The sequence below is a fragment of the Neopsephotus bourkii genome, unplaced genomic scaffold (genome assembly GCF_033783945.1).
Source record: "Neopsephotus bourkii isolate Nb327-2 ecotype Australia unplaced genomic scaffold, CSIRO-AGI_Nbou_v1 NB_802, whole genome shotgun sequence".
Classification (NCBI taxonomy): Eukaryota; Metazoa; Chordata; class Aves; order Psittaciformes; family Psittacidae; genus Neopsephotus; species Neopsephotus bourkii.
Window position 1 is genome coordinate 19,220 of NW_026901298.1, and position 15,070 is coordinate 34,289.

The 15,070-nt window shown below is 41.0% G+C and overlaps 1 protein-coding gene across 1 annotated transcript; it reads right to left on the reverse strand.

Annotated features, from left to right (window-relative positions):
* Positions 1-586: 586 nt before the first annotated feature.
* Positions 587-9,342, reverse strand: LOC133213291 (cyclin-J-like protein). Its single transcript, XM_061355437.1, has 4 exons — positions 8,735-9,342; positions 3,005-3,304; positions 2,035-2,194; positions 587-1,019 (listed from the first exon to the last, which is right to left on the reverse strand). Exons 1-4 carry the CDS (start codon positions 8,898-8,900, stop codon positions 587-589), a joined length of 1,059 nt encoding a protein of 352 aa, XP_061211421.1. The 5' UTR covers positions 8,901-9,342.
* Positions 9,343-15,070: the final 5,728 nt, after the last annotated feature.

Genomic DNA, 15,070 nt, shown 5'->3' on the forward strand with positions numbered 1-15,070 from the left:
TTCCCAGCAAAGTTAACCAGTTTCCCACCTTTGCCCCATTAACACCAGTTCTTCTGTCCCGAGCCAGAGCTACTGCCAGAAGTCATTGAGCCCAAAAGATAAAACACCTGAAGGCCGTGAACCTTTTAAGAGGTTTTCCAGGAGGATTTCTTCAAGTAACATTAAATCCCTGATAAAGCTCATGAACAGTTTTATTAACAATAGTCTCCAGTCTCAAAAGCAGCAGCAGCATGTTCAAGATGAAAGAGGTGATTTAAAGTTTTGTTTTTATTTCTAAAATACTTGAAGGCAGAGTGATGTTCTGTTCAGCAGCACCACGTTCAGATTCCAGGGGAATTTCAAGTCAAAAATGTGTTTGATAGTCTTCTGCCCAGTTTTTCCTTTTTTCCTTTTAATCTAAAGTCTTACTCCTGAACTACCACTGCTGATGAAAGGAAATAGAGTGTTCTACATATAGATTTCTGCATAAACGAAGTACACATTTAACTGATGCCAATTCCGGTATATTTTTATTTTTAATTCAGGTACACATCTTGTATCACAGAGTCTCTTCTTCAGCTTTTATTCATACCACCTTTTTCTCCTGTCAGTATTTACCAGTAAAATCACTGAAGTAACTACTGCCACAAACCCTGGAAACGCAGGGTCTGCTCTCTGTTCCAAATGCCACCTGCGTGGCAAAGGGTGCCCGGATGGGCAGAGCCTGGGCAGATGGCTGAAGGCTGTCCTGAGGAGCTGTGTCGGAGCGCAGGGAGCTGTCAGTGCTTCCAGCAGGTGGACCACTGGGCCTGTGGGCCTGCTGTAAAGATTCACGATAAGCTGAGCACAGATCTTGTACTGGCCACTGGAACTGGGAAAATGCAGCTGAATGCTGTGTTAAAGGGTGGTAACTAGATTGCTGGAAGAGAACTTGAGTAGTAGCTTGGTAACTCATATTTCCCACTGCTTCTTGTTCTTGATATTGAATTGTTTCTTGCTTGTTTATGTTACTGGTTTCATTGACATCATTCTCATAATACCTGAAAGAAATTATAAGTAGGATTGATTAAAAAGAACTTCACAGAGGCTGCATATATCCTGAAGTGTTCCCCAGCTACACTATCAGCTTTTTTGCCCTAGGCGTATATTGTAACCCTAGTTGCTTTCACAATTAATTTCTAATTATCCTGCTGCAATCTTCACACACAACAGGCCTATAGATTATTTTGCATCACAAGTGTGTTTTTACAGATGGACTGGCTGTCTTGGAATCTTAAGTCCACAACACAGAAATTTGAAATAGTATTTGCAGAGAAAGTGCATATCTGTAAAGGGATAATGCAAATTCCTGTTGGATAGTAGAAAGAAACGTTTTCACACTTGTGGCTATCACGAGAATGATGATGCACTGCAACAAGTTGCCCTGAGAGGTTAGGAAGTCTGTCCTTGGAAACAGCCAAAATTTGACTAGATAACATCCCAAGCTGTCTGATTTATCTTCAGTTGGCCCTGCTTTTAGTAGGAATTCAGAAGGTCCACCGTCACTCCCAACCTAAATGGAAAATTTTAAAAGCTAAATAGAATGATTAAGACTGTATGTGCTCACATACCAGACCAGTATTGAGACATCACAGTCATGTCCTTTACTAGAAAGGAAACAAAGAACAGTTCTGAAATGTCTCCTACTGTACTGTTGGAGATACACTGGTGTGTCTCTGGAGCAGGTGTATTGTGGGTACAATAAGAAAACAAAGGGGAAAAAAAAAATCTTTCATCAACCATCTCTAAAACCTTCCATCCAACCACACAGACAACCAGTAGAACATAATAAACATTAAATTGTGCACGCTGTTCTGCATTGTAATTATTGTTAAATACAATATTTAGTAAAAGTGACCTGATTTTTAATCTTTTATTCCTCTCCCCAAACTGAAGATGGAGACTACTCATGTAATATTGTACTATCTTAGTTCTAACTAAACAATTACTTAAAGAAAATAAAAAAGCATCTTAACATCTTCTTAGAAGCACAAACAGGTTTTGTTTCTTTCTTACATGAGCATCATCTCAATGCACTGGGCAAGATGTTCCAAGGAATAGCATGTTAGCCATTCAAGCTGCATTGTCCAGATAGGAGAAACCTGCAGACAGATACGTGAGGCACACACACTAGCTGCAGCAATCAGAGATGGACGAAAATGGAGGAAAGTGGGATCTACAAAAGAAAAACCAAAACCAAGAATTATACTCCTGCTCATCAGTGCAGTGAACCCAGTATACGTAACAAAAAAGGACAAAATTACATCCACAACTTTGTTCCACACATCTCAAAGTATTAACTCATGACCAGAAAAAGCTTCTCAAAACTGGGTGAAGCTTTCCTGAAGATCTCTGTACTACCTGTTCATAACTATTATCAAGGGTTCAGTAAGTTTTTCTTTCATAAAAAGCCACAAAATAGACTTTGCTGAAATTTGTAGACTGGTCTCAGCTGAGCCATAGTTTGGTACTGGCAATTACACACATATTAATATTAGTGTTGAACCCAGCCTATGAGGATGCTGTAGTTCACTGCCTTTCACATGGGCAGATACTGGAAGCAATGCTACAAATAAAATCATGAAAAGTCCCATTATTCTAAACATGTCTTGCAGCACAGGACTCTGTAAAAAAATCACTTCAAAAGATTCATATATTGAACTGCATATCGTATCTGCAACTGACAGTAGTTCACAGTCTGTGGCAGACCTAAACTTAGACCCCGTTTCTGAGCGCCTCATCAATTAGTGTTCTAAGCTGAAGGAAAAACTTGATCCCACCTAGAGATTTCTGAAGGGACAAGACACTTGCACACAAACAAGGGTCACCTTCCATCTGCCATCTGAAATAACTGCAAAGAGAAACCATTTTGCACAGATAACTTTGTGCAATCCACATTATGCCAAGTTTTAAAGCCTTTATCTCTTTCAGACTTTTGCCTTTTGCCTAATGGAAGATCATTCTAGCCCAAACCTGCTCCTCCTACCTTGCACTGACAAATCAAGGAAATAATAGGCGTATGTCTCCAGAAGCTCTCTGACTTTGTTTGGTGAGGTGATTGGCCAGCCATAGTGAAGGTCATTCGCTCCAAAAGATACATAGAGGTAGTAGTCAATGTAGTGTGCTGGTGTTGGCATACAGAGGTTCCAGCCAAAGTTTTCCAAAAGCAGTCCTTCTATTGTAAACAAATCTTGCTTGCTTAACACCACATCCACATTGCACATGTATGCTAGCTTATTTAAGAGCTCCAACTTTGGACCTTTACGTCTTCTATCTTCAAATTTACCTGGCAGAAGAGATGGTTTTCAGGTAAGATTTATCATTATGATTGAGTGTCCAAAAGCCAATAAAGAACACTCCCAAACCCAGAAAGTCTAATGATAAAAGGTGCTTTTTAAAGAATGGTGAGGAAGTACAGTGACACAAGAAAGGCAACAGGCTAGCCAGTGTATTCATAATATCCTTTTTACAGTTTTAATTGTCAGCATACTATCAATGACAAACCCAGGATTAGAAACACATTAGGATTACGGATAGTTTTGCTGACAATAACTGGAAGCAACCTGCTAAGGGGTATTCAATCAAGTGTGTAGAAAGCAAGCAGCATGGGGAAAATACAGCAAAGGAAGATCTGATATTGAGAGAAAAAAGCTCCTTTGGGTATAAAAGCTAAACACACATGCTGCAAAAAGGAAGACATTAAAAACCCCTCGGCAACACCACCTTTGCCCTTGCTGCTTCACATTTTCTCTTTGTTCCTTCCTGTCTTGGGGGCCTCATTAACTAAGGTCACTGAATGGCTAGGAGAAGTACACTGTACCCAAGTGATTAACATAAATAATTCTTACAGGGTTAAGAGAGAGCATACATTTTCAGTCAAGACAGCTGAGCAAAGCTCCACCTTCCTCTAAACTGTATTTACCAGCCTACTGAAACAGCAGTAGCCTCTAGAATGACTCAGTTTTCGGCAGTAAGTACAAAGTGCAGTTATGTTGTACATAAAACCAAAATCTCACTCTATTTCATAAAAAGCATCCTCCTTTCATCAAAAGCATCCAATAGATCTAGTCCTGGGAATCAAATCTGCTATGAGAAATACAGCAACAGTGTTATTTTGCTACAAACTTAAAACAATAAAATCTTGTTAAAATTCACAGTTACTTTACCAAGCTGAAAAAGACCTATCTACCAGACGGTTCCTTGTTCAAAAGTGAACAGCCTATCAATCCATGCCAGCTTTCCTCTAGGAAAAAATAAAGGTCTTAGAGAAGCATCACTCCTATCAAATGTACCCTGAAGAACTGCTTCATCCACTGCAGCAGGCAAGTGGATGGAGCAGTCACAATGTAAATCTTGCTACACAGCTGCTGTTGAGACTGATTGCTACTGCTTGGGTAGATGATCTTCCTGGGGTTTTACATGGGCAGCAAAACAAAGGCAGGAGATGCAGGCAATTTGTTTTATTACATTTTCAGAGTCCTTGAGAAGACCGAGGAACAAAAAAGACTGCCAATTTAAAGAGTCACTAAAGTGTAAGTACGTTTTGTCCCATACACAATTAAAATCAATCCCAAAGAAGGATAAACCAGTCAAACCCATCTAGCCCAGCATGAAGAAAAGACCTGTGGCTGCTTGCACAGCTAAAGGCCTACTTTTCTTTATTCCTACACTGTTACAGAAGGTGGTGAAACAAGCTTCTGAGACTCTCTCCCAGGCTGCAGTCAGACACAAACACAGCTTCTAAATGTCCTCTAAACAAGGCAAGGAAGAGACAGGCTATTTTACAGACAGCCTGCTTAATTCCTTCTTTCTGCAGTGTCTTTCATCTACAGTACCTAGTATACCACTTAGGTCAAAGCACCCGAGTTTTTAATGCCTTACTACAGTAAAGTTTAATTACTCAAGAAAATATTCTGCACATGTTATGTCTACAGGGAACTAGAAACAATAATTAAGAGTACAGACTAAGTTTTACACTCATCTATATTCTGTACTGACACCCACTATTATCTTTTATTGAAAAGAAGTAGCTCAGCTGTCTTCGTCACAACAGTTACCTACTTAAGAAAATGGGACAATAGAGAATGGATGAGAAAACACAGTCAAACAGGAAAGCTGCCTGATGTCTGACAAGAGCTCCACACAGTCAATGAGAAATTAGGCAATAAAGGATTACCCATGCCCTAAACTGAGCCCATTTAGCACAGACATCTTTTCTTGCTCTAACTGCTTTTACTGTCCTGAGTTAATTCAGCTGCTGAGAATCCACTGTCAGACTAAGGAACTGGGCAAAATAAAGCCAGGAAAACCATAACAAATACCCAAGTACTCTGTGAGGCAATGCAGCACTGGATGTGCTGAGCAGTAAACCACCTTTGCTTAAATCAATACATTTAAAAACTGTTTTCATGTCTCCATAGCAGCAGAACCCTCTTGAGGAAGAGGGGCCATAAGAACTAAAATTGCTGGAACATTCAGTGCCAATGAATGCTGAGATGTTGCTTTTATCAGGTACAGAAGCACCTGCTGCTGAAGGGGGTTAGCTCTTCAGGAAAGAAAGGAACAGGTTTTAATACCCAGCTAGGATTTTACAGCAACAAGCAAAAGCTGCACTGCTTTAACTGTACTGATACACCATAGCAGTACAGTCCCTGTATAGTACAGTTAGAAAACTCACAGAAAAAACAACTGCAGTTGTTTAAGACTTACTGTCCAGGTGCTTGCTTTCTCCCCAGTTTACTGCTCCTGCAGCTGGGCCATCTGAATGGATTGTGTCAGTGCATCTCATCTACTCTGGGGCAGCTGGTTTGCACAGCTTTGGGCAGGCAACTTGAGTCAAGCAGCACTAAAGCAGATGGGCTATCTTTACACAATCCCTTGTTCTAACAGGACACTTAGGGCTAGAGCACCTTAATATTGCTATCATTTTCTGGAATAAATTGCCCAGTGAAGATGCAGTTTAGAACTTTACAACCTGCTGCTGTTCAGCAGTGCCCCTCTACAAGGATCTGCCTTCTCAGCTGCCAAGTGAGGCAAACTGAAAGTTCCTCAATTCCCTTCAAAGTGTTAGTTAACCTAAATCAATCCACCTATTGACAGCATCAGACAGCTGATTTTGTCTGGAAAAAATAAATGTGAGCTTACTAAAAGCACTGGGGTGCTCTGGGGGAAAAGGAAAGTAGTAACATTTTTAGTCACTTACAGGAGCATTTATCCATAGCCTGATGCAGAGACTGTGTCCTGGCTTCTGTGCAGGTGTATTGGTAACTATCCTGGCTCTAGATCCAGCTGGCTTGGCTGAAGACCACCAGTCCCAGCTGTCCAGCATTACTTTTCACCAAAAGCCAACATCTCTCCTTTTGAAAAATTACAGTCACTGGACTTCACTAATGATCTTGCAGCAGCAGGAACCTACAACCTCTTATATTACCACAGTGGACCTCCAAAGGGGGTTCTCTGTCTCTAGTCATGTACCTAGCCAAAACATCCACATGGGCAGGTCTTTCTGTGTTACAGAAACATGTTCAGTTTAAGGTTCTGATTTAGATCATAAAGTTTCCCTTAGTGCAAGTGAAAGAGATGGGCTATTCTTAATACATTCTTAACGTAACTGTGAGATCAATTTTTCCAGCAACTTTTCCTTCCCTCCCCCAGTAGCACTTAGTTCACTGTGAACAATTTTTACCATTCTTTTTCAGAACTGATTGAGAGGAAATAACAACCACTGATGACATTAGTACACTTCAAAGCTTTTATAGCTGTTCTGAGGAGCTAAACTATCTGGAAGGAATTGCCAGAAACCTTCTATTATTACGGTGTGCATGCATTGCAAAGAAACATACCTCTTCTGGCTAGTGAGCAACTGAATGCTATGAAGGACACACACCCATATTCCTCTCAACTGCAGCAAGTCCAGGCTGAACATTACTAGGCTGCTAGTGCAATTTGTTTGCAGCAGTGTTAACTTCTCAGTCCCTCCCAGTTATTACCAAAGTAGGAAACACTATCATCATCCAGTTTCCCTGGCTGGGGAAACTGCTGACCCAGTCAAAATGGGAAAAGTTAGAAATTAGCCCAGCTAACTAAAGGACATCTAGCAGAATGCTACATTCTCCATCATGACAGCACTGCTGTTGTATGCTATCAAAAACATACATGATGATGTGTGGTTGTGGTTGTGTTGTCATCACCATGTGATGTGTGTTGTCATCACCACTGTCATTGGTGATGACAATGTCCGGAGGTAAAGGAAAAGAGATGAGAGTTTGAAATCCTTTAGATCCAGAATAGAAGCAACAAGCTTCAAAGCAAAACACAAGTTTACAACAATTTCTAAACTCAGGAATAGTCTTCAACTTGCATTTAGAAGTTTGCTGCTTCTATTTCAAAAGTTGTGTCTAAAAGCTTCTCTATTATGCCCCTCCCACCCCCAAAACAACCCACACTTACAGTCATTAGTGGGAATAAGTAATCTTGCCTCTAACTACACCTCATCTTGCTTGTGGCCTGCACACTAACCTTAACGACCTGTTTTTTTCTAAGGAAGCAATCAGGAAGAAAACCCAGAGTTTCTCAAAACGTGTTTATAACAATTACTCAAAGGCAGTCTGTATTAAACAGTAATTTTGATATCATGTATACACCACAACTATTATTGGGGTTTTTTTTCCTCTCTACGGTAAAGGTGTATTTTTTTTCAGGAGTACAAGTCTCTTGCAACACAGCCTGCAGAGCACTGCTGCTGCAATCCTCTGCTGAAAAACCAGCCACTTCCTACAGTAATGTTTTGCAGGAAGGTCTAATTACTGCACTTGCACTAACAGGCAAGGAACTAGTTTTACACTTCTTTGCTACAGTGAGAACTTTTAAGGTGACTTCATGCTGGTACTTCTGACTTACTCGGAATCTTTTACTCCAAAACATTAATTTTGAAACTAATAAATTAAACATAGGAATTCCCACTTATTGTAGTGGCTTTTCTTGACTTGCATCACTTTGAAGTACACATACCAAAAAAGAACATTAGGATGGCCCAGGCAGTAACAACAGAGCTTCATATGCTCCCAAAAGTCTCCAGGCGGAGCCCTACTAGCATTTTAAACCTTACCTATACAAGTTAATGAGGAGTTAATTTTGTTTGGTTCAACTGTCAATGTTTTGTTTCTACATGTGGTAGGAAAGCTGCCTTTACAGTAGTTGATCTTTTTCCTTCCTGTAAGGGATCATTTTATTCCAAATCAAGATGTATACATGCTACTGCATTGCTCTGATCTTAGTTTTGGAAAGACTCTCACACTCTTTAGTTCACTAGACATAGGCTTGCTCTTTTAAGCAAACTGCCTTCCCCCTCAGCCCCAACAGGCAGAAGTTACAAAACATTTCCCTCTAGTATTATCATAGGGCAGTTTGTGAACTTCCTTTTCCTTCACAGTTGCATAGAGATGGCCTAAAGTTGCATTTTACTTCAGTTATTTACATAATGAAAGTCTTGACAGCTTTTTTGCTTCTATTAAAATCCTTGCATATAGATGTGTAGTGCAAGTTATGCAGTTGAGCCAAGCTTATTAACAGACTGCTTTATGCCTTGATTTGGACTTCATTAGGCTTTACCCTAAGTAGGTGAAAGCTGTTAACACAGAGAAAACAGTACATGATATATGAGGAAAACAACCATCTGCTCAAAAGAAAAAGCCTTAATAGACAGCAGCCAACTTACTTGCTAGGAGAAGACAGCCAAATGAAATTATGTACAGTTGCTTGGCAGTCACATCATAGCGATCCATGAAGAGGTCCAGTAGATAGATAGCAAGATGCCGGGCTGTGGGGCAGAGCTTGCAATGGTTGCTGAGCAGAATCAAGATATCAACAAGGCATCGGCGCATCCCAATCTGTGGTGAACGAGCCTTGTACACAGGCAATTTAAGTTCCTATAGGGAAAAAAAAATAGGAAGAAAGGTACTGAAACAGAAAGCATTTCAGTGTCTGAAATCCCAAACCAACACCCACCACCTGCTATGGCAAATGCTCAGCAGCTACAACACTGATTGACACAGAAATCAGGGCTGGATTACTGCATGTTTTGACAGTCAGTTAACTTCCAATACTTTGGTCATCCACACACTTTCCTCACCAGCATTAATCATGTGGTCAAACACTGTAGTTTGACCCAGGAACAACTTGCTGTTGCTTTCTACAGAACACCAAACTTCTTGGCCATCTTAAAGGATTCCTTTTTAACTTTGATCACCCCAATTAGGTTGTTACATAGAGTTTTAAGAGTTTCATTAAGCAAGAAGAGCAGGATATGTTTCCCTGATACTGCCCCCTCCTCAGCAGTCCAAGCTGGTATCAAAAAAAAAAAAAAAAAAGGCATAGGCCTTTAGAATAAATCACATCTAATATTTAAGAATTTCCCATGGTACGTGGCTCTAGCAAGCAACAACAATGAACAAAATGGGAGAATGATTAGGCTTTCATCATTATAGCAAGTTCCAGTGTTTTCTGTAGTAACCTCTTTCAGCATTTAAAGAGCTAATTATTGAACTGAGACTGTATTTCACATACAATATATGAATTTTCATTTCCAAGGGAAAATTACGTAAGTTTATGGTCTACCTATGCCACGTCTTCACCTGCAAGTGTTTTTACACGCAGATTTGTAGCCACTATGCAAAGGGTAGCTTAAGGGTGGGAATGAAGTTGCTTGGGAATACCTGCAACAGGCTAAAGCCACTTAGACGTGACCTCCACCAGATTCTTAAGAATTCCTATAGCAAGAATAACAGATACTGCAAAATTGTTGGCATGAGAACAGGAAAAAGAAATTCCTGTAGATGAAAAATAAAGGGAAAGCTTATCTAGCAGGCTATTAACAGTTGTTCTTTGAAAGAGACAAACTCCTTCCTGTTTTGTGTTCTAAGCAAACAGCTTTCCAGCTGTGGGAGAAAGGTGCCAAACTGGCGTCTTGGATACGATTATTGCACTACACATAAGAAATCACTAAAAGGCACCTCCTCTAATGTATTATTTATGCAGGCAAGAAGGTGCCATGCAAAGAAAAATTCATACTACTTTTTTATGCAGGAGCTTGAAAACTGAAAGCACTCAGCAGGCTTTTTTGCAGTAGGTAGGTAGCATGCAACCAATTTAATTCTGCTACTAACATCATGCTGTTCTCTCTCCCCTCCACAGAGCCAATCCAGACTGCAGCACTGTGCCTTCCAGTAACAAAATCACACACAGGAAACTTGCTGGTGAGTACTCCCATGCTTAGCTGACTGCAGTTTAACTAATTGATCAAAAAGATTAAGAGTTAGTGTGTTTGTGAACAGTCTGATAGTACAGCTGATGCATTTAGCTTTTCCTCAAGATCTGAACTTAGCATAGACACTTATGCTTCAGGAGTACTACTGAGACGTCACACAAAAACCCTGGGGCAAACCAACACACTATTTCAACTGTACATGAAAACTTCTTGGCCTTGAATCCATTCTACCCTTCAGCACCCTTGCAACAGTCCCAGGCAGTTGAAATTTGCAGGAAAGTAGAACTAGTATTGTGCTTGAAAATCAATGACTTCACATGTTCCACTGTGGTATCTTACCAAGCATTTCATTAAGTCCTTCTTACACACTTCAAAGTACTCCCAAGCAGCTAATCTGAGAAGGATCAGAGACAGGAGTGTGAAAATTGAAATTCCAACTTTAAGGAAAAAGAAGAGAGATCATGAATAACCATGTACTTTATTAGAACACCTGTTCCTTTCAGCTTCATGCACATGCTGCCATCTATAACATAAGCAAATTACAGCAAGCAACCAGTAATGCTATTGTTGCTGATTTTCAAAAGCTAGGGGGTTTTGTGTGTGTTTTCTGTTAAGTGAACAGATTATGCTTTTGTTGCAGTCTTGGATAAAAAAATCCTGCTATTAATACACCTCAATGCCTTTTACACCTACTTTCTTTTACAGCTGATTAAAACTGGAAAGGTGCATCAGAATGCAAGGTTAATGTTTTATCCTATGAAATGAAATAGAAAAGAGCACAAAACCTTTGCATGTCCGCAGGTTCTCATCCAGATCTTGTTTTAAAAAGAAAACCCAGAAGCAACACTTACACAACACCCTCATACCTTCCCTCTGCTCGGAGTGTCACTGGCTAGTCTGCACCAATCTGCAGTTCAGGCTGTGCCAGACAGATCTGACTGTCAAATTTACCATTTAATTAAGCATTAAAGGGGTGACCATTTTTTAAAATAGCAACAAAAAGAGTGGAGTTCAGAGGCTAAAAGATAACACAGTACTTTGTTACATCAAGACCTTCACACTATCTGCAAGTGAAGTAAACCAGATGCTTTGGCACAACTCCGTGAAGTACAGAGACATACACTGGATGCAGGGAGAAGGGGAAGAGGTGGTGTTTTTACTGAACGAAGTTAATAACAGGATCCTGCACTAACAACATGATCTAAAACTGCAAGAAATGCACTTATGCTGACATTACTTAAGAGCAGTGAAGAAAAGGGCCCCTCACAAGAAACCCTGTATGGATTACACTCCTGCTTCAGAGACTCACTCCAAAATGACACTCAAGACAAAGGCAAGGGAAATGTTGCATGTCAAAATAGAATGAAACAAATAGTGGTGGTAAACAGCATTTCCTCATTAAGATTTTTAAATCCAGAAGAGCTAGGAGATAGCTGTGGAGGATCATTCAACTAGAGGAAATCACTCATCCATTTCTACCACTTAATGGCAAAGAACTGTTTGCTTCCAGCAGAAACAGGATCAGTTCTCCTCACCAGGCTGAAAGCAACTGCAGACAGTAATTTGGACTGCCTTTAAAACAATCAAGTTACAATTTTTAATCTTTTAAATTCACAAGCAACAAGTCCAGTAAAATTTGACTCTGCTCTGAGAAGCTATACAAGAGATAAATAAAAGGGAAATGCAGGCAGATTAGCAATTGTCATTAATTGCAGGAAATGAACATATCCTGGAAGGAAACAGCCCAACATAAGCACAAAAATGGGGGAGGAATAGCAAACAGACATCACTTATTTCTGGGACACTCAGACTGCCTTCTACAACAAAGTATTTCCTCAATTTTAAACAATAAGCAAACAAAAAACCCCATCACTGACTTGTCACTCAGCTTTCCACTCTTGTAGAATATTCTGCCCTACTAAAGTGGACAGAAGAGGTTTGGGCAGATGTTGCAGTAGTCCCACATCCATACAGAGAGATCTCTGATTTTTGACATCGAAGTCAGCTACCCAGAACAACTAGTACCTTTCCATTATCATTAATGCAGGGCCATTGTAGAAGTTGCTAAGTACCAGAAAATACCAACACATACACACAGCATAAGACTCTTCTACTACAAACATACAGAGTATGCTCCAATTTTTATTTTCCTTCTCAGCTCAGTCAGGTTTAATACTCTGGCCTAATCCAGGGGAATATTTAACCTTTTGTTTAAAGCCTAAGGATGCATGTAGCACTACTGAAATTTAGGCATTTTGTTCCACTAGGTCAGCACACTCAGTAACTAACACAATACAACCCTGCTAAGCTGAACACTACATGCCAATAATCACAGCACAGATATTTTACTAGTCAGACAATTCAGAGGCTATTAATTTCCTCCACATTGAGCTAGAGCCTTTGGGAAGTCACAAAGCATCACAGCATCTTTCAGCCCTCTCTGAATGAGAAGTCAGGTATACCCCACACATTCAGTATCTGCTCTCATGCAGAACATAACCCATGAGATACAGCACACAGCATCTGTCACAAAGGACATCAACTTTCAGTGAGGTTAAGAAGAATTCCCAAATCCAGCTGGGGGAATGGGAGGGATGGCATAACACTTTCTCCAGTTGTTAACATAAAACCTGGGCTGTTTCATGGTAGGCATATTTCTGTATTTGTGTGCCTAAATTATTTTTTGAGGGAAAAAAAAAAAAAGAACAAAAACCCAAACCAGAAGTGCTTTTAATGATCCTTCAGTTGTTTTCAGAAAATATTTGCTATTTAAAACAAATTATTTTAAACTCCCTCTGTTTATTTTCACCAGAGGCACACACTGTTCCAGACTAAGACTCCTCAGCAAGTGTCTTAAACCAGAAAAGTCATTCAGGCTTGAGGGTACCTTTGCCTGAATCTTCTGTACTCCACTAACATGCTCATACACTAATAATGCACTAACACACTAATACTCTAGTGGAGATGCCTCTATTGAAGCTTATTCTGTTCTATGCAATGGCTACAGGTGTCCCTAAAACTGGTCCATGCTCATAACACTTACTTCAGCACCTCACAACTACTTATCTTCCCAAAACTTTGTTGAAGGATCCTTTTGAGGAATTCCACAATGCTCTACAGTAAATTCTGACACTTCAGACATCAAAAAAGCAAACCTTGGCAAAAGAAAAAGATACATCACAGGAAGTGAACCAAAGGAGCTTTAAGGGACGTGATTATTTTTGCTTGATATACTTGCAGTCTGGATTCTCATGTAGTACTTCCTGCAAAAGGTCATCCTTACAAAACAAGCAGAATTAGGATTATTATTGTCCAAGCAGATGGAGTTGTAAAACTTCCTCAGAGCAGAAAAAGCAAAGTTCCTTTTTGGGGATTCTTTGAATTCAAACAATTGATGACATTGCAGCGGGCCTAGGTTAGTATCCATATACAAAGAACAAGTTTTTGCGATTTAGAGTCAGATGCATCCAAAAGCAGGCTGAAAAATGAAAGTTGATTAAAAAGGTAGTGGGCACACAAAAACAAATAAATAATCAAAGCTTCCTCACACCCTTCTTTTAGCACCCTGCCAAGTCGATTCTCAGTTATTCTTCCCTCTAGACCGAGGAGGACCTGCCTCAGCTGGAGGAGAAGTCACCGAGTCCCTCGAAGATACCCAACAACAGTTAACTCACCTGATGTAATATATTGCTAAATGCCTGTAAAGAGAACAAAGGGAACAGAATGCCCAAAGCGTAACTTTGCTAGCTTTAACTTTAGCAACTTAAAAGCTGTGTGTCAAGTGCAGGTAGTCAATATTTGTCGAGGCCTCTCGTGTCCTCACTAAACAGCACTTCAGAGCTTCTCGGAAGTTCGGAGCCTACCAAAGGGAATGTGAGAAGCTAACGAGCAGCTCGCTGGTACCTGTTTCCCGTACAGGTTCAGCGAACAGCCGCCGGGCTATTCTGCAATATTATTGCAGGACATTTTGCTGGTTTTCTACTCCACGAGTAAACGATACACGTAACTTCCAGAAAACCCACTACAAGCCCCACTCTAGCTATTTATTCAGCTCCTCTGCAGTCTGCCAACGAGCAGGATCCCACCCCTTAACTCTAACTGTAGCATTTATCTGTTGGAAAAGCAACGCTCTTTCTCCAGTTCTACAACACGCTGATTTTTGACAGGTCAGCAGCAGCATCCTCTTAGGGTTTAATGCAATCAGTCATCAGTGCCTTCACCAAGTTAACGCTACAGAGGAGTCGCAGACAGGTATTTTTAGGTAGCAGCTTTCACAGGTTTGGCTTTGAAAAGGTCTCGAGCAGAGCACAGGGAAGGGCTCAGTGCAAACTTGCCCCTCCGCGACGGGCCAAAGGGGAGCTACCGACCCCGAGCCCAGCCAGGGCCACTCCGGGCCCAGCTCCACGGGTCAGTGGGGCAAGAAGGGGGGAGGAACAAAGCGGGATCCAACCTTCATCCTCAGAGCATGATGGATGTCTGTTGCTAGCTCCTCTTTCCACCACTCCTCCTCCTCCATCTTTTCTTTTCATCCAGACAAAGGTCTGGACGAGAAACGGGACCGCTCTGCAGGGAGGGAAAACAAACCATACAAATCACCCGAAGCCCCGCGGCACCAACCGGCCCCGCTGGTTAAGCGCTAACGACTGCTTAACCCTTTGATTTATGCACCACGTCCTGGGCGCCTTCCCAGCCACCCCCCCGGGGCCGCACCGGCGGTGGGGACACTCTCCCGGCGCTTCGGTAGCTGCCGCCGGGTGCACACCTCGCAAGGACAGCGGTGCTGCTAGG

Coding starts and splice junctions, on each gene's coding strand:
- LOC133213291 (XM_061355437.1), bottom strand. CDS start 8,900: ATGCGCCGATGCCTTGTTGATATCTTGATTCTGCTCAGCAACCATTGC. Junction 3,305..8,734: donor TGGCTGTCTTCTCCTAGCAA/GTAAGTTGGCTG, acceptor CTCTTCTGCCAG/GTAAATTTGAAGATAGAAGA. Junction 1,020..2,034: donor TGCATTGAGATGATGCTCAT/GTAAGAAAGAAA, acceptor AATTTCTTTCAG/GTATTATGAGAATGATGTCA.